This window comes from Nymphalis io, chromosome 18 (assembly GCF_905147045.1).
Source record: "Nymphalis io chromosome 18, ilAglIoxx1.1, whole genome shotgun sequence".
Taxonomy (NCBI): Eukaryota; Metazoa; Arthropoda; class Insecta; order Lepidoptera; family Nymphalidae; genus Nymphalis; species Nymphalis io.
In genome coordinates, this window is record NC_065905.1 from 5143943 (window position 1) to 5169580 (window position 25638).

The 25638-nt window shown below is 31.0% G+C and overlaps 2 protein-coding genes across 3 annotated transcripts in view; one reads left to right on the top strand and one right to left on the bottom strand.

Moving 5' to 3' along the window:
- Positions 1-10904, bottom strand: part of LOC126775517 (myotubularin-related protein 4) — an 85213-nt gene extending 74309 nt beyond the window's left edge. The window contains exon 1 of the mRNA XM_050497518.1: positions 10736-10904. The gene's annotated coding sequence lies outside the window, so the exon portion shown is untranslated. The remainder of the gene's footprint in view (positions 1-10735) is intronic.
- Positions 10905-11745: 841 nt separating this feature from the next.
- Positions 11746-23515, top strand: LOC126775554 (phosphorylase b kinase gamma catalytic chain, skeletal muscle/heart isoform). 2 transcript variants are annotated; one of them, XM_050497578.1, is made up of 12 exons: positions 11746-12104; positions 12860-13035; positions 13381-13513; positions 15369-15520; positions 17915-18005; positions 18102-18131; positions 18355-18461; positions 18748-18845; positions 19445-19528; positions 21829-21990; positions 22335-22526; positions 22723-23515. In XM_050497578.1, the coding sequence occupies exons 1-11, from the start codon at positions 12013-12015 to the stop codon at positions 22467-22469; spliced, it is 1260 nt and encodes a 419-aa protein (XP_050353535.1). In that variant the 5' UTR covers positions 11746-12012; the 3' UTR covers positions 22470-22526; positions 22723-23515. The 2 variants fall into 2 exon arrangements, with proteins under 2 accessions (XP_050353535.1, XP_050353536.1); XM_050497579.1 differs by lacking the exon at positions 19445-19528.
- Positions 23516-25638: the final 2123 nt, after the last annotated feature.

A 25638-nucleotide genomic window follows, 5' to 3' on the forward strand; every position in this document is an offset into this window, starting at 1 on the left:
ATGAGCTCTATCACTCATGCACATAATAAAAATGTATGGGCCCTTGTCTGTATGTGAAACATTATGACATTAGACATTCAGATTATGGTCACTCTTTAATTGATATAGCCTGCGTGTCTGGACGCATCACGCGTAAATCACAAGGTGAATTCTGATAAAACACAATATACTAGTAGCTTATATAGTCATGATAATGTCTTCGTGACCGTGCACAAGCGAGCGCGCAAAAAGTGCACTTTCTATTTTCCTACTCTCATAATCCGATGGGTCGGCAAATCCGTCACGCCAGAAAAGAGATGCAAGCGAAATCAGTTGTGATTTACGTATTCGGCTGCTGCTGAGAATTTTTAAACAGATAAAACCAATGACTTTCAATTGAACCTATTGTTTTGAACACAGGACCGAGGGATCTGAGGCCTTATAAAGTAGCTACTTATATATTAACGTAGGGAAATATATAAGCTTAGTACTGTACCAACGAGGCAGTTACTTTATGAAAAAGGCACAGACTACCAAGAATCCTAATTTTAAACGTGTAATGTGTATTCGAAAATAATCTGGACATAACTAAGTAATTACTTTTTTATACTTAAATAAGTAAATATGTATTTATTAAATTAATATATTATACTTAAAAAATAAATAACAATGAAAACATTCTTCTATTTATTAATGTAGATTTTATTTTCATCTTGTTTGTAGATAATTTTCTACTCCAATATAATTAAATAATTTTCCATAAAAATTAATATGTATGCCATATATAAAATAACGTTAGAATTTTAACAGACACTCGAAAATTGATTGTTTGAAGAGTCTTAAATTTTTATTTATTAATATATAACGGAGTACATTATACAAGAACAGAATACATTTAGTATAATACATCAGTCAAAAACAGGTGCAGGTTTTTTTTTTTTTTATAGAATAGGAAGGCGGACGAGCATATGGGCCACCTGATGGTAAGTGGTCACCAACGCTCTTAGACATTGGCATTGTAAGAAATGTCAACCATCGCTTACATATCCAATGCGCCACCAACCTTGGGAACTAAGATTTTATGTCCCTTGTGCCTGTAATTACACTGGCTCACTCACCCTTCAAACCGGAACACAACAATATCAAGTATTGCTGTTTTGCGGTAGAATATCTGATGAGTGGGTGGTACCTACCCAGACGAGCTTGCACAAAGCCCTACCACCAGTAAGGTTATATATATCCAACCGAAAAGGACAACTAAATGAATAGAAAACATGGAGTTTACCCGAATAATTTAAAATCACTGCACTAACCGTACTTTATCATACGTTAAATTTGAGTTTGCAATCAAATTAACTGCAATACTTAGTATTATGTTATGTTTTGTACAGGATGAGTAAGACAGCGTAAGGCATAATGGATATAATCTTAATTCCTAAGGTTAGTAGCGCATTGGCGATGTAAGGGATGGTTAATATTTCTTACAGTGACCATGTCCATGGGCAGTGATGACCACTTACCATCAGGTGGTCCATTTGCAACTATGCCATATATAGAAAGTAAGTAAAATTAGCTGGGAGTGGTTTTGTCCATAAGGGATACAAAAGTCTATTGTGAATTATTTTTTACCAGGTACCCATCCTGGCTTCACAATAAAATGTATGAATACATATTTATAACTCTATTGGTTTACGTGGCGCCCGCCGGTAAATTTCCCGGTCGCATTGATTTTTTCCGATATCATCAACAATCATCGTCATATTTTACCCAATTTACACAAAATATTAATGAATTGTACACCGAAACCTTCGTCATGAATCACTCCGTTCATTGGTGAAAACCATATGAAAATCCGTTCTGAAGTTTTCGAGTTTATCGCGTTCAGACAGACAGACGGACGCGGCGGGGACACTTTGTTTTATAATATGCAGTGATGTCAATATTATTACTTTAATGTACACGTATGTACATTTTATGCTTATATCGTGACCTAAAGCTGATCATAATAAACACGATCGAATAACATTTGACAAATGTAATGTAATACTATTTTTAATTAGGTAAGAATATCAGGTTTTACTTATCGGTACAAACGCGACAGGCGTGAAGGAAGTTTTGTAACTTAATAATAGGTAGGTTAGTTACCTAATTATTTGTAGGCATGTATTTATTTCACATATTTTATATGAAATATCTATTTTAGTATTATATATGCTATGGTATAAAATGTTTTTTTTTTTAATTTTTGAGACAGTCTTTGTTTTCTTTATTGTTTTCTGATGGCGTCATATCGCTTATATGATAGTTTGGAATCGGGGAGCGATTCCAAACGATTACACCAGTATGATTACTGTAATAAAAAGGAATCTACCATTTTAATTGAAAGACGTATAATAGTAACGAGTCTAATAATTTTAAACGGCACAGGTTTCTTAAGAATACTTATCCTATCCTATAACACACGAATTGAATTATTAAGAAAAAATTAAGCACATGGAATCTTAATAATATCCACGTGTTCCATCTATGGATTGAAAATTTCATAGAAATGACAACAAAAAGGAAAAACCAACAGTTCTAATAATGAGAAATAAGTATAGTCTTACCAAATATATTGAAAACAGATTGGTCATTGATATTAAAAACCGGTGGCGAAAAAAAAAATTAGTTAATCCGACTTTAAAAAGCTTTTTAGAAGTTGGAATTAAATCACATTTTCCAGATATTACACAGATGTAATTGAAATTTGAACTTTAATTAAAAAAAAAAATACAATTTCCACAGACTTCATGCTAGCGAATCGAATAATTTGCTTAGTAAATAACGTGACAAATTCGCTTTATTAGCACTGTGAAAAAATATATCAGACAATGGCGAAGATAGGTATTTACAGCAATTAGTAACATTTAAAATACGCAACAAAAATATTTTTCAATCAGACGATTATATTTTAAATTTCATAATAGCAATAATTAAATACTAGTAAGATTTGACAGGACAGTATTACATTATAAATTATTTTAAATCTACCGTGTTTAATTTTCGAGCAACAAATACTAATACGATTAATATGGAATTTCTGTATGATTTTAGTTTATATTTTTAGGACAGACAAAGGTTACGTAATATGGTATAGACTTCGGAGAGAAAATTGTCGGTCCAGATAATTTCACAGCGAACACACTAACTATTACAAATACATGAAAGCTCTGAACTTTCTACGGAAAGGTCAGAAATAGCATATAAATATATTTTGTTGATAAGCGTCGGTATCTTTATTTTATTTTATAAAATGGGACAAAAATATAAATAACTTTAGTCTACTTATTATTATTACTCCTATAAAATAAACAATATACTACAAAATTTCATCATCGTTTACAATTTCCAATAGGTCATATTGGAATTTTATCTACATATAAATAAATACGCAAAGAAATAGTTGTTCAGTACCTTTTTCTCACTGCGCCTTTGATTTTATATAAAAAAAATAGTAATAAAACTAGAAAAAAGGTGCGAAACTTAAAATTTTAATAATAATTATAATCTAAATTCGACCTATGGTCGACCACTAATAATAAATTACTATTATAAGGCACAATAAGAAAATTGGCCCAAAGTTCGGAAATTGTCAGTGTTTATACTCTAAAAGGCACGTCATTCAACAAACTTGCCCCTGAACTCGCTTCAGTCCTGTTCCGTTGGATAATGCGTAGGAATAAAGAGATCATATGCGTTTGCCCACACACTTTTGCAATATGATGCGTAGTTGGTTAGTCCAGTTAAAAATGGTCGCTGTGAATACCGAAATCGATCAGAAGGACGTTGTGTTGTATAGGCTAAATTATAAAAGTGGTTTTGGTGAGTGAAATCCAAAAATATAAGAAATGGCGGGAAAATTCATTACCATTGGTTGGTGCAATGAAAAATTATGTGCCTTTTTTTCAAAATCTACACCAAATGGATTTGTCCAAAATTGTAATGACTTCCTATTATGTATATTTTTGACCAAAATCGGGCCCGAAAATTCTTTCATCAATTACCTAGTTCTCGTTTTCAAATTGGCCTACTAAGCCCATTTGAAAAAATTCAGCCTGTAAAAAACTCACTAATCGTAGGTATAACCTTTTGCACATAAACATCTTTTAAGAATTATTTTAAAATTGCCAATAGAACGAGCTGGGCGTCGCCTGGGATTCTGTTGTAAGCCCACGTACACGTTTATAACGTACAAACATTGCCATATAAGAGTTATTGACTATGCAGCCGAATAACAGGATTAATAAGACTGTAACACGGTTACAGCAATTATTCGCCCGCTATTTAAAACGTTACTGCTACACCTCTTACGTCGTAGATGTTTCCAAAACGGATTATTAGATCCTTAGACTAGCGCATTTGAACCCACAAACTCTTCAATTTTATTGAATTATATATCATAGATACTACTGATTTAATAAAATAATCTGTTTTTTATTAGAGACAGACATTTAATGAAAATAACATCAATATAAATCATTTAAGAACGAAAATGTCAACCTATTTATTGTACATACAATCTATTTATCGTATTTCTCTTCCTATTGTATACAATTCCGTCCCCGTTTTCTCTTCATTCACGCCACTTGAAATCAAACATTTGTAAATTCCAGACGCCCTTCATAGATACCTCGCCCTTGACAAGGACGTGAGGCTGCGTCACAAACTGTCTGACGTTTAGGTTACGACCAGACGACTGATTTATAATAATTCATTCATAACTACATTTTGTATTTGTACCATTTTAATATTTTAATTGGTATAAATTAAAGTATCGTTTCGCTTATGTGATGACAGTACCTACTTATAAAAAAAAAGTGTTTATTTATTTATCTGCTGATCGTTCACTACTACAAACGCAAAAGCGTTCCTAAGCTGATTTTACTGTACGCCGTAGTTTTCCATCTTTGAGATATTTCCATATTCTTAGGCGTTCGTACATCCAATGTAGAAACGACACTGTATGACACAGCGAATTCACCAAATCTCCGAAAACACTTGAAATTTGGAACTTATTGATAGTCCGGTGATAAAATCACGGAAGTATCACGTAAGTAAACGAATTCTGAATTTATTGATTGTATAAAATATATTGTATTGTTGATTACACAATTAAAATCACGAGCATATCACATATGAAATAGAAATTCATGTTATAAGAAATACAAATATACTTATATTTTAATTTAAACTGCATTGTTTATTTACAAAAATCGAGATTTTTAAACTTTGGGATAAATTTTTTACTCCTATTTTTATGCGAACAAGAAATATTTTATTGAGAGTGACAAACATTGTATAAGCATTATAAATAAAGACAAACTTTGTGAAGAAAAACTGCAAGAACAAAGTGCTTGTTTTTATGTAATAAAGTATTTTTTTTAAATACTGCAAATAATAATATAATAAAATAATTCTGCAGCTTCTCCAATTATTAAAATAACGTATCTTCTGTTGTTCTAGATTCAATAAAAGATTATATCTAAAAAAGCGTGGAGTATGAATTCAATGATCTTCATGAACGATAAATAATATAATCACTGAAACTGATAAGATTCCTGTAAGTGATCTTAGACCTTTGCATACTTTAAAATTTATCTCTTCTTCTTATGTATTATTTGTAAATTGTGCGCAATAAAGACTTAATATAAAAATAAAAAATATCATTTAATTACATACCTACAAGAAGTTGGTATGTAATTAAATTATATTCAACTGGTCGACAAATGTATCTACTTTTCGATAAATTATACATTTCTAACCAATTGTGATATAAAATTTAATTCATTCATATAAAATATCAATTCAAAAGTATTTTAATTTGACATAAGTATTCGCTGTCAAATTATACTATTTTTTTAATTACGAATATGTAAAAAAAACGAATAACAATTTATTAGTTTATGAAGATTTATTTTTATAAAGAAACTTCTCAACAGTCAACTTCTTGTTAAACAAAACTTATTACATAAGTACTTAATCGAAAATAAGGTAGTGTATGATTTTCCAGTATTGTCTATATAACAGCAGTGTCATCTGTAAGCACTATTTTGAATTATTCTGGCTTATTACGAATTTGTTTAGCTTTTTTACAATTTATTTATAATAATAGCCGAGATGGCCTAGTGGTTGGAACGCGTGAATCTTAACCTTGATGATCTTGGGTTCAAACCCGGGCAAGCACCACTGAATTTTCATGTGCTTAATTTGTGTTTATAAATCATCTCGTGTTTGACGGTGAAGGAAAACATCGTGAGGAAACCTGCATGTGTCTAATTTCATTGAAATTATGTCACATGTGTATTCTACCAACCCGCATTGGAGCAGCGTGGTGGAATAAGCTCTAAACCTTCGCCTCAAAAAGGGAGAAAAGGCCTTAGCCCAGCAGTGGGATATTAACAGGTTGTAACTGTAACTGTACAATTTATTTTAATATTTACAATAATAAATACATAACTTCTATTTGTCCACACCAGGTTAAGCAATGGCAGTTCAATGATCAAGTTAGGAATGAAAGGTTTTTATCAGACAATTAATCAGATTGTCAATGTAGTATCTATTGTAAATATCGTGAATACATTATTCGATAAAAAAATATGCAACCTCTTCATTCAATAGACTACTTGAAAATATAGAATTTGTACAGGTTATACAAAATATAATATTATACATACGTCATACCATAGACTTAAATCAACGTGTTTTAATTTTCTTTATTAGTTTTCCAAACACATTTTCATAATTGTAGATTCAATATTTATTATTCTACAGAACAATAAAAAAGAAACTCAAAAGTATATATATTTTTAATTATAATACTAACAATCTATTTAAATTATTTAAAATTGTGTAAATATGATCTACAAAGCATCTCTTAATTTTTTTTACAATCAATTAATATAAAGTTTAAATTTATTAGTTATTACTAATAATACTTATACAGTCACATACAGTCTAAATAAGAAACACGCTACTAAATTATAATAGCAATATATATATATATATATCAATTATATTTTGTTTGTTTTGAATTAGTTTATTGTCTTACACATATACATCATGTCTATGTTGTATCTAAAAGACAATCAATACATTCATCATTTGTCCAATTATTTTCCAAATTATGTTTATATGCAAGTTCCCATTGTTGTCAATTGTGGTTTATTGCAATGTCTGTTTTATCTGTGGTTAAGTTTATATATACAAAACAAACTTTTGAATTTATGATTTGATCTTATACTTTCCACCAAACTCTCACCCGGCTTGACCTTCCGCGGGTAAAGATTTTTATTTAATTTAAGGATTTTTCAAGTATTATAAAACAATCATACACTAATTATTGACTCACCACTCAAAACACTTTTTTTTATTTTAGAACAAAATACCTTCATAAAAAAAAACAAACAAGGACAAAATATTAGCACAGATCTATCTACAAAGGATTTTTGAAGAAATGTAAAGTAATGAGCCAAAGTAATAAATACTTTATTATGTATTTGTACAAACTTTTACACTACAGCCTATTACATTCGAAAGAGAAAGAGAGAAAACATAAACAAACCTTAGATTTACGTATAACACGCGATCTACTAACAGTTCTGCTATGTTAAGCCTACAAACATATCTTGATTAATATATATTAAATTATTCTAGAACAATATTCCACTGAATTACGCATATTGTCTTTCCTCTTTAACTTCCAAAGTTCCGATAACAATTTAAGACATTTAAATCGCCCATTTTTTGCATATTACAGATTATTCAAGAAATCGACCAATGATATCACGTCAATTCAATGTTAAAGTTGTTTTTTTGTCTCCGCTCCGCTTGTGGTTGGAACAAGCTATACATTACTTTAGCAATAATCAAAAAATAATTCATCCCACCGACCGCTTGGGATCTACAGCTTTATAAGCTACCTACTAGTCTGGTGATAATGAGGCAGTCATTTACAATAGTATTGCAACAATCGAAATCCGTGCGACAGCCGAACCATAGTTCCATAGAGAAAAATCATGGAGATCCGTTATCACCGGAACCGTTGTGCTGGGTGCAGCCCTACTGGACGAAGTTTTCAAATAGCTAATAGCTGTCTAGGCAAGCAACATCATAGCAAGGCAAATTATTTTACTGGTGGTAGAGCTTTGTGCAAGCTCGTCTGGGTAGGTACCACCCACTCATCAGATATATTCTACCGCAAAACAACAGTACTTGATATTGTGTTCCGGTTTGAAGGGTGAGTGGCCAGTGTAATTACAGGCACAAGGGACATAACATTTTATTTCTCAAGGTTGGTGGCGCATTGGTGATGTAAGCGATGGTTAACATTTCTTACAATGCCAATGTCTATGAGCGTTGGTAACCACTTACCATCAGGTGGCCCATATGCTCGTCCACCTTCGTATTATCCTATAAAAAAAAAATCTTAGACCAGATTGACACCAAACAAGGTTTATCATCCATACACTGTTGGGTCAATAAATTGAATACGTAGTTTCTTTCAAAGTCAATCAATGTAAATAAATTGCTAGTCGCACTGAAAATGCCCAGAGGGAAATAAACCGGGAAATCTCCCGCTACCTCTTAAAAGAAATTACATGGCCTTTTGCCTCTTCTTATTTTACATCCAACAAAAACATGATCTTTAAACATTTCAACAGAGATGCGCCCTGGCAATTGTCAAGGATGGAGGGTAGATGGAGCAATATAGATAAGTCTGCTAAAGCAAAATCATGTCACTTGGAAAAATGTATCGCTAAAATGGAACTAGACTGGATATGTCTGTCACAATCAGATGATCTATGGGCAACAAGTACAATTGGGTCTGCCGCTATGGCAAAAACCAATTTGACATCAATGGAGATGGCGATGCTGGTTTGGTGATTGGTTTTTTTTTTTCAATCAAATTACTGGGGACTGTGGAACGAAAACCTTTACCCGGCAGTGGGATAGTTTTTACTGTTGTACAAGAGATTTATATATATCCATAACTACCAACCCAAATTACAAATTTAACCAAGCAATTCCTATTCATACAAATTTCTTAAAATTATGGTCATGCTAATGTAAAATCATGTTTAAAATTTAAATTATGACAGTAAAAATGGTCCAGAGACAACTAAATAAATAATCTTGTATAATTAGTTACAGACAATAAAGAAATTAAAAAGCTATCTGCCCCGGTAGAATAAGGATCTACATAACACATTTATACTGATTTATACATAGAAAAACTTTTGCTGTTATAGAGCCAGAACCTTATAGGTGTACGTAAAAGATCACATATTATATATACATACATATAAACATTCATTTTTATTTATATAGATAGACAAAAATAAAAACATGCATTCTATTATTCATAGTTTTTTGGGATACAAAAATAGTAATAACATAAATTGGCATTTAAAAAGCATTGAAGCCAGTTCTATTCACAATTTCACAATCTCTAAGCTGATTTGACAAACTTAAGAGATATGTCATCCTATTTGAATTCCACATGTATAAAAGTGATAGCAATATTTGTAAATAAATTAATTGAATTAGATTAAATTAATTTAATTTAATTTGGTGATATATAATATATTATTGTTGTTTATTAATTGCATGTATCAAAGCTAAAAGATACTTTTTAAACATTATTTATCAAAATAATTTAACCTATTAATTTCATACAAAAAGCAAAAATAAACCACTCTTTTGAATTATCATTCTAATAAGAATTTATTTATGTTATTATTAAATTACATAACTTTATGAACAGTTTAGCACAAAACTTTTATGTATGTACTTATGTAAGTTGTGATTATAAAAAGTATAAAGAAGTTTAATTGACTTGATGTATTATTAACTTTTTTACCGTTGTATTTGATCAATATGCTCTGTTAAGCATATAATTATAGAATTAGCCCTATAAACTATATAGTGCCTTGCTATAAGTAAATATCTTTTGAGTGTGTTTTTATTATGCAAATACCTTTAAAAAATTATATTTCAAATGTAAAGAATATGAATCAATTAATTACAGCTTACTAAAAAAAATTCAAAGTGGTAACTAGGCATGTGTCTATGATAAAAATAGTAATATTTTTGTCAATTATTAGGCAAATTTGAGGCAAATTAGGCAATTTATTACAATCATTATAAAAATAAAAAGAACGACAACAATATTTTGAGTTTGATTATTATATTTTGAATTATATATGTTGTATTTTAAACTTTTCTGTTTAAGTTTCAATACACTTTCTTACATAACATTTCACAAATTATAAGGTAGTAAAAACATGCCTATGTTTGCCATAAAATATTAAATAGGTAATGTGAAATAATAAAATATTACTACCTTCATTATTTTTTTTTCAAGGTATTTAATAATAATAATAAATTTGTTGAAGGTTTTTGACCGTCTTAAAATTATTAATACAGAAACTATTCTGAGATAGGCTTTGTACTTGACCTATGATCTTAAGGCAAACTTTTGTTAGGAGATTTGGATAAAAACAGTACTCAATTGGATTTTTTTCGTGGAGAGACTGGGACTTTTTTTGGAGAACCAGATTTTGATCAATAATTTGGCTATGGCAATTGCCACAGACCTAACGAGAAAGAAAGGTGTTATGCTATGTTGTGTTTCGTAGCTCAAGGTTGATAAGATATTTCAATTAGAGCAACAGCTATTGTCACTCTGCTATATACTCAATGCGCAATAAGGTCTTACCTGATTAAAGACACCAAAAACTTGCACTTAGCACTTATATCCAAAAACTAAAGTTCGATAAATTGCAAAATAATTACTGCAATAAGCTACATGTAATTTTCTTATCACCAAAAAAGCATTACCATCGGACGGAACAACAAGAGAAAACATAGCATAAAATATATGAAATAGTAGATTGACATCTGGTAGGAGTGAGTGAGACAGAATTGTAGTGACTGCCATTGGCATAGACAAAATCAGCTGTTGACAATGATTAGAACTAGGTTGTTCATAAAATAATTTAATATCATGATTTTGATTATTATTTGTTTCTAAATGTAATAAATACAAAAAAAATTAAAAAGAAGGTTATTGTAATCTTTTATTTTTTCGTAAGACATTGTACTTACATAAATAAAATATACAATAGAGAAATAATATTCCGTAACAAAAAATCCTCTTGTTATCATATTATTAAAATAAATATTCATTGTATTACTATAAGTATTGCATTGTTAAGTTAACAACACTACAAGAATCATTGTATCTTTCTACGGCTAATTTTAACAATGATATAAGTCCATGTCATTATTTAAATTAGCTACATTCAAGTTAATATAAATGACAATATTTAATGTAAGAACATAGGTACTTCGTAATCCTCAAGTTATGTCTGTTATGATTCATGTGAGTTAAGTTTAAGCTTATTTTTATTCTGATTACTTTTCGTATAAAATAAAACAACTACAAATGAAATTATTCCGACTTCTAAATTATATTTATTGTAGATCCATGCTTCTGAAATGTAACCAATTTAAACTATATTATGTTTGTTCTATAAATATTAACTAAACTATTTGTATAACGATGATGATGCACATTCGTTATTTATTTTCTGATGTAATTTAGATTTCGTTTATTTTCTTAAAAAAACTTTTTACGTCGTCGCTTAACGTCTTTGTCTACTATATTTGTCTCTGGATTCTACTTCATAAAATACACAGATCAAAAATATCCTAATTTTAATTTTTATGTCAAATTCAGCCGTGGTCGAATATTTATTAGTGACCTCAAAATAATAATATATTTTAGCATAAAAGTAATTAAAAATAGGTTTAAAATAGGCTAAAGTATATCGAATTTACTAGGATCAAACAACTCTAAATGAATTGTGTCCTTGAAAGATTATACTAATTTTCTAATTGTTTCTATTAAGTAACCTTTCGTCATTGCGAATAGATTCTTTGCTAATGACCGGGGATTGTGAATAAAATAAAATTAATCCGGACAAAGTAAATATGGCTAAAGAAGAGGATGACGACAATTTACCTGATAAAGATGCGGCAAAGGAGTTCTACGCTAAATATGAACCAAAAGAAATAATAGGGAGGTACGTTGTGGGCATACAATAATAATATTATTTATGTATATAGGCAAGTCCTTGTAATGTAATCGCTAGATTTGCGTTGTTGCCAAAATTGTCGTACGCAATATCTACAAAGCGCAATATATAAATATATGTATCATAATATTTAATATACCGTGACCTTGAGAACAAAATTTCAAATTTATAATAATACTTTTCGAGGTAAGTAAATATTAGTTATATTCAATATAAATGATATACAAGATTTTTTAGTACTATTTAGGTATCTTCTGAATGAGTGTAATATAATTGTTTGATTACTAAGTATATAAATAAAAAGAATCATGATTGTGTCCTTTCTGTACATAACAAAGTAACTCTTCAATCATATTCAATCTGATCTCACTTAACTTTGCCCTTGTTTTGTTAGTAAAATAATTCTTTCAAACTGATTTGTTGCCGATAAAATGTATTTTTTATATGCTTTGAGCCGCATTTCCAATTCAAATTCTCTTAACGAAAAAAAACGGACATACTATAAGATGGCAATAAAATGGATTGTAAATTTTTGCACTATTTCTCCAAGGTGCAAAAGTGTTAGAACTGCCAACATAAGTATAATTTGCAAATAGAATAAATTACAACAATAATGATATAACATTCGAGTCAATTTTAATTACTAAATTGGCTTTTTTGAATACAACCTTATGTAGAAAATAAAATAACGTTTGTATGTGCAAACAGGGCAATATTTTTTTATAAATTGCTTTTATCGGTAGAGGCATAAGTTCAACAGTAAGAAGATGTATTGAAAAAGAGACTGGCCGGGAATATGCTGCTAAAATTATTGACCTCAGTCAGGAGTCTCAGGATGGTGTGGACACCCACACAATGAGGGATGCCACCCGACAAGAGATTAGTATACTGCGAATGGTTGCTGGTCATCCTTATATTAGTGAGTGAGTTATATGTTATTTAGGTTAAATAAAAAGTAAATGACTGATATTTTTTTACAATGCCAATGTCTACAGACATTGGTGACCACTTACCATCACATGGCCATATACTTGTCCACCTGCCTATTCTATAAAAAAAAAGTAAACAAAAGAAATTTCTTTTGAAATGTAGTAAAAACACATTATTCAAATAATATACTCATTACTATTTAATTAGATTTAATATTTAACAATTATAACAATTTTATTGTGCAGTGTAATCATTTCCTTTTTATGTAAAAAAGTATAATAGTATTAGTATAGTATTGTTTAATGATTGACACTTAAATGTAAATTTCTTACAGTTGAACTACAAGATGTATTTGAATCTGAGACATTTATATTTTTGGTCTTCGAGCTTTGCAAGAACGGTGAACTTTTTGATTATTTGACATCAGTTGTGACACTGTCGGAGAAGAAAACTAGATATATTATGAGGTATGTGCCTTAAAAATATAGGTATGCAAAATAATAATAATTTTGAGTGGTGGAGGGGCTTTGTGTAAGCTTGCCTGGGTATGTAGCACCCACTCATCAGATATTCTACCGCAAAATAGCAGTACTTGGTATTATTGTGTTCTGGTTTGAAGGGTGAATGAACCAGTGTAATTACAGGCACAAGTGACATAACATCTTAGTTCCCAAGGTTAGTGGCACATTGGCGATGTAAGCGATGGTTAACATTTGTTACAATGCCAATATCTACGGGCATGGGCCACTTAACATTAGGTGGCCCATATGCTCGTCCGCCGTCTACTTATATTATATATATATATAAAAAATATTATCGATAATAATTTTTTTTATATTCTTAGTCAGTCAGTCTTATTATATAAAATACTTACATTCGCCCGCGTGTTAGAGAGAAGGGGGGGAATGGTGGATTGCAGCGGACGAGCAGATGTTATATTACAGTATTTATATTTTTGTTATGTTTTAATTTAGTTAAATTATAATTTAGTTTGATTAGATTATGAACCTTGTAATTATTATGTTGTCAATTCCTTATCATGTTATTTACTTAAAGTATGTTACTTAATTTGTAGTATGTTTTTTATCTTAACATAATTTAAATTAAAAAAAACAACTGGTGAAACGAAATTCTTAATTTTTATTAAAACTATGTTAAAAATCCCTATTTATATAATCATTTTGAACTTTTAAGTTTTTTTATTGTTATAGAGCCACCTCTAAGCCTAAATAATATGCTAATATAATATTATACATATATAATAATAACAAGTACATATACAAAACATTATAATCCTGACTGAATTCCGGTCAAGGCAGTTTATAGCCTTGTCATTGAAAATAAGGTAGCAGACTTTAAATAAGTGGTCACCTCCACTGTAACCTCCCTGCACCTCTACCACTATTGGCACTGTAAGAAATATTATTCATCACTAACATTACCAATGCGTCACCGACTGAGAAATAAGATGCTATGTCCCTTGTGCCACAAGCGTAAATATAAATAAACAACGCGATATCAATGATCGAGATTTTGAATATCTATGATATGTATTCATTATGGATTCGCGAAAAAGTAGCGGCGAAGTTTTTATTGGAAATTTGGAAGCCAAATTAAAGTGGATATGAGTATTTAAAGTGTAATAGTATTGTGTTATAAGTAGAGTTGACTGTCTACATTTGTAAATCATGAACGGTTAGATTTTGTGCTTAAGGCAAAATAAAAAATAACAGCTTTTGTTACACAATGAATGAAAATGTTTATTAATATTTAATAATTATCACTGAATTCGATCAAACATTTACCTTCTAATCTTCGTTTTGTCGTCGAAAAGATCGTACCAATTTTGCTTTTCGTCATACCATGTTGAATAGCATATGTAAACAATAGAAGCAACAGGATTCTCGTATCTTTTCAGTCTGACTCACTATACAAAAGATCAGTTTAATTCAATCTCTTGACGTGTTATGAACGCCTAGTACTTTATCGCGAAAATTAATATATTTATTAAAGTTGATGTTTCAAAGAAATTTTATGAGAAATTGCAGATTTTTTGTTCTTTAAAGATGATGGAGTCAAGACCCAGTTTTTTAAAATGCGTAAAGTTAGTACTGATACTAAAATTTACTTCTTGTATAAAAAAAAAATGTTCAAAACAACATAAGTGACGAATAATATTATATTATGTATACAAAATTTAAATAGAAACTTGAAATTTAAAATACAATCTAATTTAAAAACTATTAAATTGTTATTAAAGAAAAATAATGTTAATAGAAATACCCTTTCAATTTTTTTTTTCACGGATATCTCATAACTCAGGCAGGTGCTGGAGGGCGTACGATTTATCCACAGCAAGAGTATAGTTCACCGGGATCTCAAACCAGAGAACATTCTACTCGACGATCAACTAAACGTTAAGATAACAGACTTTGGCTTTGCAAGGGTGCTGAACGACGGAGAAAAGTTATTTGGTAAGTGAATGTAATAGTCATCAAAATATTTTAGAATTATTCTGAATTGGTATTTTTTGATCAAATCAAGATAACGCTTGAAGAAATCTCTGCACTCGGAGTACTTGGGGGGCTTTGTGCAAGCCCCTCTGGGTAGGTACCACCCACCCATCAATTGTTGTGTACCGACTTGAGGTGAGTGAGTTAGTGTAATTACAGGAACAAGGGACATAATGCTTTAGTTCCCAAGATTGGTATCTTACAGCTCTTAATGTCTATGGGCGGTGGTTACCACTTAGGTATTATCGATTGGCTCATTTGTCACTCCGCTTCCTATTAAATAAATACATAAAACATAATACTCGTTTAGGTTAATTATTATTTTATGTTATTTGATTGCATTCAGTATCAAGCTAAGCGATATACCTTATAAAGCTTACTGTGTGATCCACGCCCTTTTTTCTCTCTTTCAAACAACTTGTAAACAATATGTGTTCCGGTTCGAAGGGCGAGCGAGCCAATTAACAAGGGCCATGACATTGTAGATTCCGTTAATGACGCCACATTGATGGATTAATTCTAATTTCTTGGGGTATCCATGGACAGAGACATTTTATTTTCCAAAAATAAATTAAATAAAAATTAAGCCCGCAATATGTGTTTTATTGATTTTTAAACAAATACTACTATACAATAATTGTCGATACAATATCTATCACTTACCGTTTCTCCCTTTTCTAATTTTAGTATTATCGCTACAGGTACTGGTCCAAATTGTAAATATATATAACTACTTTATTCTAGAAATGTTTGTAGACATAGATTTTGGATATCTCAGACTTGCAAACAAAGTTTTCACGTAGATCTTACAACACGATTTACGTATTTTCCAACGTTCTTACAAACAACTTGTCAGGTACCACCCACTCGTCAGTTATTTTACCGCCAAAAATTATGCAGCTTTGGCTGGGTTCGTTTGGAAAGCGGCCGAACCGATAATCTTATGTCTCATCTACGAGCACTTATCTATAGCCTATTCCAATCACAAGAAGAGTATAGCCTTTTATCCTTTGTCGGAGCTGCAACTATGAACTATAATTATTTGTAAGTTCGATATCAATCAAATTAGTAAACTAACCTTTTACTAAACCTCTTACTTTTATGTTATTAGTATGAATGCAGATACTAATAAAACTGTAAGTTTGTATGTAGTCGTGTATTCGTTCCTATTATGCGCCGGTGCATTAAAAAACCTGTTGTGGCTTGTATCACGTGTACGTAATAATACTTCTCACTTCAATATTATATTTCAGTACAGCTATTATCTAAGACAAACTCGAAACACATCGCCGAACAATATTGTGATATGTCAGAAACTGTTACGCCATTTACTTACAATAATAATGTCCTCCAGACCGATTTCGGCCACGGCGGCCAATCTCGAGGAAGATTAGCCAACTACGCAGGAGATATTATAGTGCACAAGTGTGTGCGCAAACACAGGTGCACTCTCTATTCCCTAACTCTCATAAAACGATGGGTCAGCAATCCGATACGATCGAAAAGAGTTCAGGCGCAAGACCTGTTGGCCCTTACGTGCATAGCGAGGCACGGGAGTGTACACATTTCCAACTTCCAGACTCCGGGCTCCTTTTGAGAATTTTCGACAGAACAACCCAATAACTTTTTATTGGCCTGACCTGGGATTTGAACCCAGGACCTCCGGGTCTGCGGCCTTACATCTAGCCACTAAAATAACGAGGCAGTCCAACAAAAACAAGTACTATATACGACGCATATAGACATTAGTAGTGTAAGGAATACCATACACACCACTAATGAGTCGCGATCAATCCATCCATGGCAACTAAGATGTTGTGTTGTGCCTATAATTACACTGGTCCACTCATCCTACAAACTGAAAGACAGCAGTTCGAATTTTATTTCTGTTTGGCGGATTAGCTGTAGAGTGATAAATTGTTACACATACCCACACTTCCATAAAGGCCTGCCACCCAGGCCATAGAGTAAAAATAACCATGCAAATGTCGATCGTGAGCAATTGTTCTATAAATTTTTATTTATAGCATAGCGCTAGTAAGCGATTTTCCACAACCGAACGTACTTAAAAGAAATTTCTCTATATTTTGACACATAAAATTTAGTATATATAAGTAAACATTTATGATAAACAAAGGAAACCTGATTATGGTCATATTTCAAACAAAAATCTACTACATTTGAATCGTGCTTACATGTCAAAGCTAGGTATTATAAATGATTAATACTTCTAGTATATAAATATACCAGCTGCCGTACCGACTTCAGACGGGTTAAATACTTAAAAAGTTATCTTCTATATATTCATATATTCTAGTTTTAGAAGAATATTAATAAGACATTCAATTATTTCAGAACTCTGTGGAACGCCGGGTTATTTGGCACCAGAAACCCTGAAAGCTAATATGTTTGAAGACTCACCCGGCTACGGGAAGGAGGTTGACACGTAAGATATATTTTTTTATTTGTCTTCTAATTTATGCATATTCTATACAAACATGCATAAATTGTGTTTAAAATTTAATGTATTTATCATTTACAGATGGGCATGCGGCGTCATAATGTTTACATTGTAAGTAGCGTTAATCTAAATATTAAGACAATTTTAATTTAATTTCCTGAATAAAAAGTATCTATATGCTACTACTAAATTGACCAAAATCTGTTTTAATTGTTCTGTTGTCGAGCATACCATACTACACTCGACAACGGAAGGTCTCTCCTGTGCTCGTTGTTGGTAAAATGGCTTCTGTTGTTTGTAAGTAATTAATTGTCTCTCCATTGTAACAATACAGGTTAGTCGGGTGCCCGCCATTTTGGCATCGGAAGCAAATGGTGATGCTACGTAATATCATGGAAGGAAAATATTCTTTTACAAGTCCCGAGTGGGCGGATATTTCAGGTTAGTGACAATGGGACGATAGAATATACACAAAAACTATGGGAATATTTTTTATTTTACTGTTCAAGCTACTAAAAGCTACTAAGCACACTATGCACTTGTCGATTGCTGAACGTTTTAACAGCTCTGTAGTGACAAATTGAAATGGCAAATTACAGAAATAATGTTTGAAATAAGTATTTTACGTACCTTACGTAGCAATTATATATATACATATGTATACATGTAAAACTAGCTAACATGAAACCAGAAAAGGCTTCCATAATACTGTTTTATAATTTTACAGAAGACCCTAAAGATCTGATCAGACGGTTCCTCGTTGTTGAACCGAGTGAAAGAATCGATATTGAAGATGCCTTAATTCATTCATTCTTCCACACAGTGGTGAGTTACTGTTTATATTTTATGCGGCCCTGGTACTGCAAATTATTTAATTCTTACTTAATATTTGCTTGAGCTTACATTTTATTTAAAAAGCAGATTATGATGAAATCTGTATTTTTTAAACGAGAATAGTACTCAATATGGCTTGTGTTGCCATATTCAAAAAATATTTTTTAAGCAATCTTTTTGTATAAAGTAAATTTTCAGCTTCTTTCTTATGTTTTTAATATTTCTTTTTTCTAATAACATTTTTCTAATTGGCATAAATAATTACTTGTCTTGTCAATAATATATACATTTTATAATTTTAGTGCACATTGTAGAGCTTATTTTGCACTTGCAATCAACAAGTTTGATTATGCGTTTTTTTTATAATCAAAGAATTAGAAATATTTACAAACCGTTTTAAATTACAAAAAAATAACGCATAAATCAATACTTATCACTTACCTTTTTAAAGCTTATGCCATTTCATCGAAGTACTCGATAAAACAGAAACATTAATTAAATGCGAATTCAAAAATAAAATCACTTGAACTTCAATGAAATGTTTTTTCGAGTTTTCGCTCTGATGGCATGTTATTATAATGTTCCGGTAGCTTTGGGACCAAGACATGACCCCGCTGAAGAAGTCTTATGCCGGTACAAGCCGCAAAATGTCCAGAATCGACCAGTTGGCAATGGTAATGTATTAGGGATATGTGGTTTACTTCTTAATTAAACCTTTGACAAGTATTTTATCGTATAGTCCATTCCAATAGAGGTTTATAAAAAATATTGTGACAACTAATATTAATAACTGAATAAAAAGGATGTGACAAACCACTGAAATTTAACCTTTTCAATCCAATGTTAAACTATATCATTTATCTTCCAATTGGAATAGACTATATATAAAATAACGCAACTAACGCACACAAAACAACAAATAAAACTACATTTACAAAATAACACGTATATATCATCGTCTTACAATACTCTTCTAACAATTGTTATAATATTCATTACAATTGTCTATATAATTAATGTAATTGCTATGGGTATCCTTAACAAAAATAAATTTTAATTGGTCTAAAAACGGTTTTCCATATCAGTAACGGCCTTACTTATAAACGTTGATTAGTTAAACAATGCTGTGTCTTCTTCTTTCGAATGCCAAATCAATAATGACGGAAAGAGCGAAATGTATGTTTAACTATACAGTCGCTAAGCAACGGTTGTAAGTAAGGCCGTAAGTTTCTAATAAGTAATAATATAGGTGGGGCTTTTATTTAAGTAAATAACATAGAGATCAAAAGTACACATATAACTTAAACACGAACGCAGAATTAGCAGAAGTAGAAAGTAGTTACTGACTTAACAACTAACGGCCGAAATTAATAATAATAAGTACCATCGGAGACCCCTAGATTGTTGATGTGTGATGTTGACACAGCAACATTTTCCGAAAAATATATTTGGATATCGTGTCATTGATGAACAGAGATTATTTCTGTACGTACGCTTGAATGTATGCGCGTCGAAAATTTATTTGGTCGATTTAACTACGAAATGAATGCATTTACTTTGTATTTACTAAGTGGACTTTTTATTATTAATTTGTAAATAATATCTTCTCGAAATAGAAGAATTACATTTCAAATATTATTATTTATTTATTGAAATAAAAACATAATTATATATTTACTTCGTTACAAATTATATTATATTCAAAAAGTTCTAACTAAATTTTTATTAAAACGAAAATCGAATACAGTATAAATATTTAATTAATTACTACGTATAAAAATATATTTTATAAGGCTTAACTTATAAATGTTGTTTTGGGGGTGAGTATTATAGTATTAGTAAAACAATGCTATGCCTCCTTCTTTCGAATTTTTTTTTATTATAGAATAGGTAGGCGGACAAGCATATGCACCTGATGGTAAGTGGTCACCTACGCCCATAGACATTGGAGTTGTAAGAAATGTTAAGCATTGCTTACATCGCCAATGCATCACCAACCTCGGGAACTAAGATGTTGGATCCCTTGTGTACCAAGTACCAAGTACTGCTGTTTTGTGGTAGAATATCTGATGAGTGGGTGCTACCTACCCAGACGAGCTTGCACAAAGCCCTACCACCAGTAATAAAATCAATATTGACAGAACGAGAGGAATCAATGTTTTAACTAAACAACCGTTAATCAACATTTATAAATAAGGCTGTAAACATCACACACGGACACTTACAAACTTACGTATAGACACAACACAAGCTGTTACATAATATTAACGGCGTTCAAGGATTTTATCAACATTATTTTATTAAAATAATACATTGTATGTTCTGTCTTCGATGCACTTTTTGCTAGCAAATTCAACATACTGTCTATAGACAAAAACTTTTCAAAATCAGACCTAAAGCAAGGATCTGATTGATATTATTTTATAAAAATCCTTGTTCGCTTTAAAGTTTCTTTATTTTGCCGATTCTTCGGCCCTGTTTGATAATAAGTCACGTGCTTTTATGCTTGTCTCTTTCTTCAGCCGGTTGTATGTGTTATGTTGCACGTTGGCTTAGCTAATTAATCAATAAGACTGCATTTTGAAACTATGGGCAAATAAAACATTTTAATCAAAATTCGTTTGTTTATTTTTTTTAATATAATCGTCAATAAATTTAAATAAACTTAGCTACTGTACTAATCGTGACCGTGTGGACTGGTGGCAAGAATGCCAGTAGAATGTCCCCTTTGAATCGCAATTCCAATCCTCTGGGCGAAAAATGAACCAGACAATATATTTATAATCAAAGTATATTAGCACTAGAATTTCTCTAGAGGCTATTTTATTTTGCAGATCCAATAATAAATATATTAATAATAATTGTTTCCATTAAGTTTTAAATCTTTATGGTTTTATCTTGGAAGAGAAATCTCGTACATTGTCTATTTCTATATATATATTTCTTATGTTTGATAATTCTTAATTAACACTAGGCGATAAAATCCGGCGGTTTCAACGCCCGTGCGAAGCTACGTCTCGTGCTGTTGACAGTGCGGGCTGCGATGCGTCTGCGTCGCTTGCCGCACACCTCCGCGCGTGCCGTGCCGCTATGCGACGCGCTGGTAGATCCGTACACCATGCGAGCACTAAGAAAGGTAACAATTCTGTTTATTATATTAGGAAAGAACGATAAAATTCTAAATTTACTAATTTTAGTTTTTAGAATTTAGGTATAAAAAACCTGTCCTTTCTTGGGATTAAAGCTTAGTTTATACCAAATTCTATCAAATACGGTTCAGTGGCTTAATCGTGAAAGCGTAACAGATAGACAGAATTACTTTCGCGTTTATAATATTATTATAGATATATATGAATTGCCACGTCTATCTCGTTGACCATTTAAAATATTGTTGTATACACGTTTATAAAAGGACAAATAGTAATATTTAGGTCATTGAAAAATTGGTTAAATTGATTTTATGATATGTGTTCCGTTCAGGTGATCGACGGATGCGCTTTCCGCGTGTACGGACATTGGGTAAAGAAAGGAGAAGGTCAAAATCGCGCCGCACTGTTCGAGAACATGCCCAAAACCGAGCTTAAGAGCCTCTACGTTAGCAATTTGAGTCGATAAGTAATGAGTCAACTGAAATGGCTATCTCCTTGCCGCAGCTGCTTCCCTAGTGCTTTGGTTAGTAGATATATCTTTTTTTAATACAAATAAAATAAACGATTGATTTAGTAAAAAGAAATACAATTAATACATACATATTCTTTATGAAAGACAATAAAATATTTATTTATATTATATATAAATACGTACAGATTATATTTAATAAATTATTTATTTAAATTTGTAACTAAATGAAAACCGTTATTTTCGACAGAAATACCAGGATAGCAGCACTATAGAAGAAGTGTCAGAAGTCAGCGAACAAACATGTGTGATGTAGGTAATAAAAAAATCGTCTATCGAAAATCTCTTATTCGTTGTTTATTAAACGAAAATTAAAAAAAAAAAACAACCGTTTTATACCGCGTGGACAGTGTTAAATGATTCTTAGTTAATTAGCAATCGAAAGTGTAGCAATAATATTAATAGTGAAATGATTATTGTTATTGTTAAAGAATTTAAACAAGGTTTTCTAATTAGTTTGTAAATCGTTTTCTCATTAAACTTAAGATGGTAGTGTATAGAGATTTAGTATTATTTGTATATTTAAATTATTATTTTTATATACATATATGGTGTTAAGACAACTGTATACCAGAGTTAGTAGGCTATTAGACTGTTTTGTTAATCCACGTAGGCTCATCCGCGTAGCCCACACATTCAAACTTAATTCGGCCATACAAATTATCGTGTAGTTACTCAGATACGATAATAGGATTGGTTTATTCAATAACTATTATGATATCCGTATATTGAATGAGCCAGAGTAATTTCAGACACATAACAATTCTTTTGATTCGCTTGCCAAATTTTATAAGGCAGTCTTTTGGACTTTGTAAGTTAAATAAAACTTACAATGAAAGAAATGCACTCTTTTAACATCAAATGATCGACATAAATGTTTCAAATAAAACTAAACATTTTGTTTAGACCGTTTTGCCTTATAAACTTTCGACTGATAAATAATTAATAATATTTTTGTTCAATAATATTTTACGTCAAAACTGTTTTGTTGTTTTATTATTCAAATACATCGACAACTATTTTTTATTTACAAAAAAACCTTATAAACTGTTTTTTTTAATAATATTTGTATATATAAACCAAAATTGTAACGAGAGATGAGAAATTTCTCTTAGACGTGGAATTGTGGCGGCTTATATGGTTTGTAGATCTCGTAGTTCAGGGTACAAAACTTAGACCGGGCCTGTAATAAGCTTGCGTTTTTTATATCAAGAAATGATCAGTAGCGATTGGATGTTGGGGAGTTGGCTTACTGCCAACTCCCCAATAGTTCCGGGAGTATATTCGTTCCTCGGAAAGTACGTAAAGATAATGAGACTAGGGGGTTAAATATCGTACCTGTATTTGCGCACACAAGCTGCGCAGTTGACTAGCGTTCGTTAAGAAAGACTTCCTTGACCGAAACTGGTAATAAATCTAGCGAGATTGTAAATCAACGAATTTGTAATAAAACAAAATTGTAAATGGCATTCAATTTAGTTTTATACTAAATAAGAATATATTTCCGACAGCTTTTTAATTTCTTAGGTTAGTTTACTTATTTGACAATATGATACTAAGTTAAATACTCTATATAAAATTATTCTTCAGCTTATCTATATCATCATATTCAGCCCACATTAATCCACTGCTGGACATAGGCCTCCTCACAGGCGCGCCAGTTCTCCCGGTCCTGTGCTAGTCGCATCCATTGAGCACCCGCCATCTTCCTAAAATCGTCTGACCATCGGGCGGGTGGTCTGCCCACTGGCCTTTTTGCTTCTCTAGGCCATCTATATACCTTATTATAAATATTATAATAGAAATTTTATAAATTAACAGTGTTTACAATTCAATGACATACAAAGCAATAAACAAGTAGTCCAAAATATTTGTATTTTCCTATACCATATATAATATAAACAAACCTTAGTTTTATATATATCGTTCGATTTGCTAATAACTTTACTACTTATATATCTTTATATATAATATAACACTGTTCGACATAACCACTTATATTTATAAATTAGTCTTAACTGCCAGTTTCGATATTAATTTCACCGATATTCATGACGCCATTTTTTTGCCTTACCATAATGAAAATCATAGATTATTCAAGATCTCGACCAATAATATCGCGTCAATTCAATTTCAATGTTGCTATTTCTTGTTCATTCCTCTTATGGTTGGAATAGGCGATACATTACTTTAGCAGTAATCAAAGAAAAAAATAGGTAATTAATTTTGTAAAACTTCTTATAATTTGTCGTAAAGTGTATGTGTAACATATATTTATTTTAAATATTATTTTCCCGGTGCTATGTCGATATGAGGTTTTTATTTATTTAGAGAAAATACTTGTCCGATTCTCGAAAACATTGCACACATTGATAACGTATGTAAAAGTATTTGGAGAGTTAATATATTTTAGGTTTAATTTTTATACCGAAAGTTGAAGATTTTTCTTTTACTAACATAATGTTTTATTTTATATCTACAAGTCAACATAGTATACAAATGAACGGCCTTACTTATAAACGTATGAGTTAAGCAATGCTGTGTCTTTTTCTTTCGAATGTCAAACAAATTATGATAGAAAGAGAGAAATAATTGTTTAACTAAACAGTCGCTAAGAACTATGTATTATAAGTAATATATAAATAAGTGTTATGACGCCGATTTGTTAAATACAATTTTCGTATTTGTAGTAAAAATTTAACATTTATTTAACTTTTAAGCTAATAAAAACTTAACTAATACCTTTGAAATAGACACGGTCCAAGGTACTTTGGAGCTGTACTGAAAACGATTCATAAGCAAAATATTATCGCGAACGTACATAGTAAAAATATAAATACAGACGAATTGAGAAGATCCTTCTTATTTTGAGGTAAGTTAACGACCGTAATTTATATAATAATTTATTTGATTTAATATTTATTATATATATTATATAAGCGAAATACCACTCATCACGAGATCTACTAAACTATCCGTCCGATTGACTTGAAATTTGTCAGTTACTCCTTTCCGAAGTAGACGCTCTCTAAGGACGGAAGGATTTACGCATAGGACCAAATTTTTTAAACATTTTTCTTCTTAATTGCCCATGCGAAGCCGGGAT

Excerpts from the sequence above, each read along its gene's own strand:
- LOC126775554 (XM_050497578.1), top strand. The coding sequence starts at position 12,013 with ATGGCTAAAGAAGAGGATGACGACAATTTACCTGATAAAGATGCGGCA. Across the intron at positions 12,105-12,859 it reads CCAAAAGAAATAATAGGGAG|AGGCATAAGTTCAACAGTAA; the intron begins GTACGTTGTGGG and ends TTTTATCGGTAG. Across the intron at positions 21,991-22,334 it reads CCATGCGAGCACTAAGAAAG|GTGATCGACGGATGCGCTTT; the intron begins GTAACAATTCTG and ends TGTTCCGTTCAG.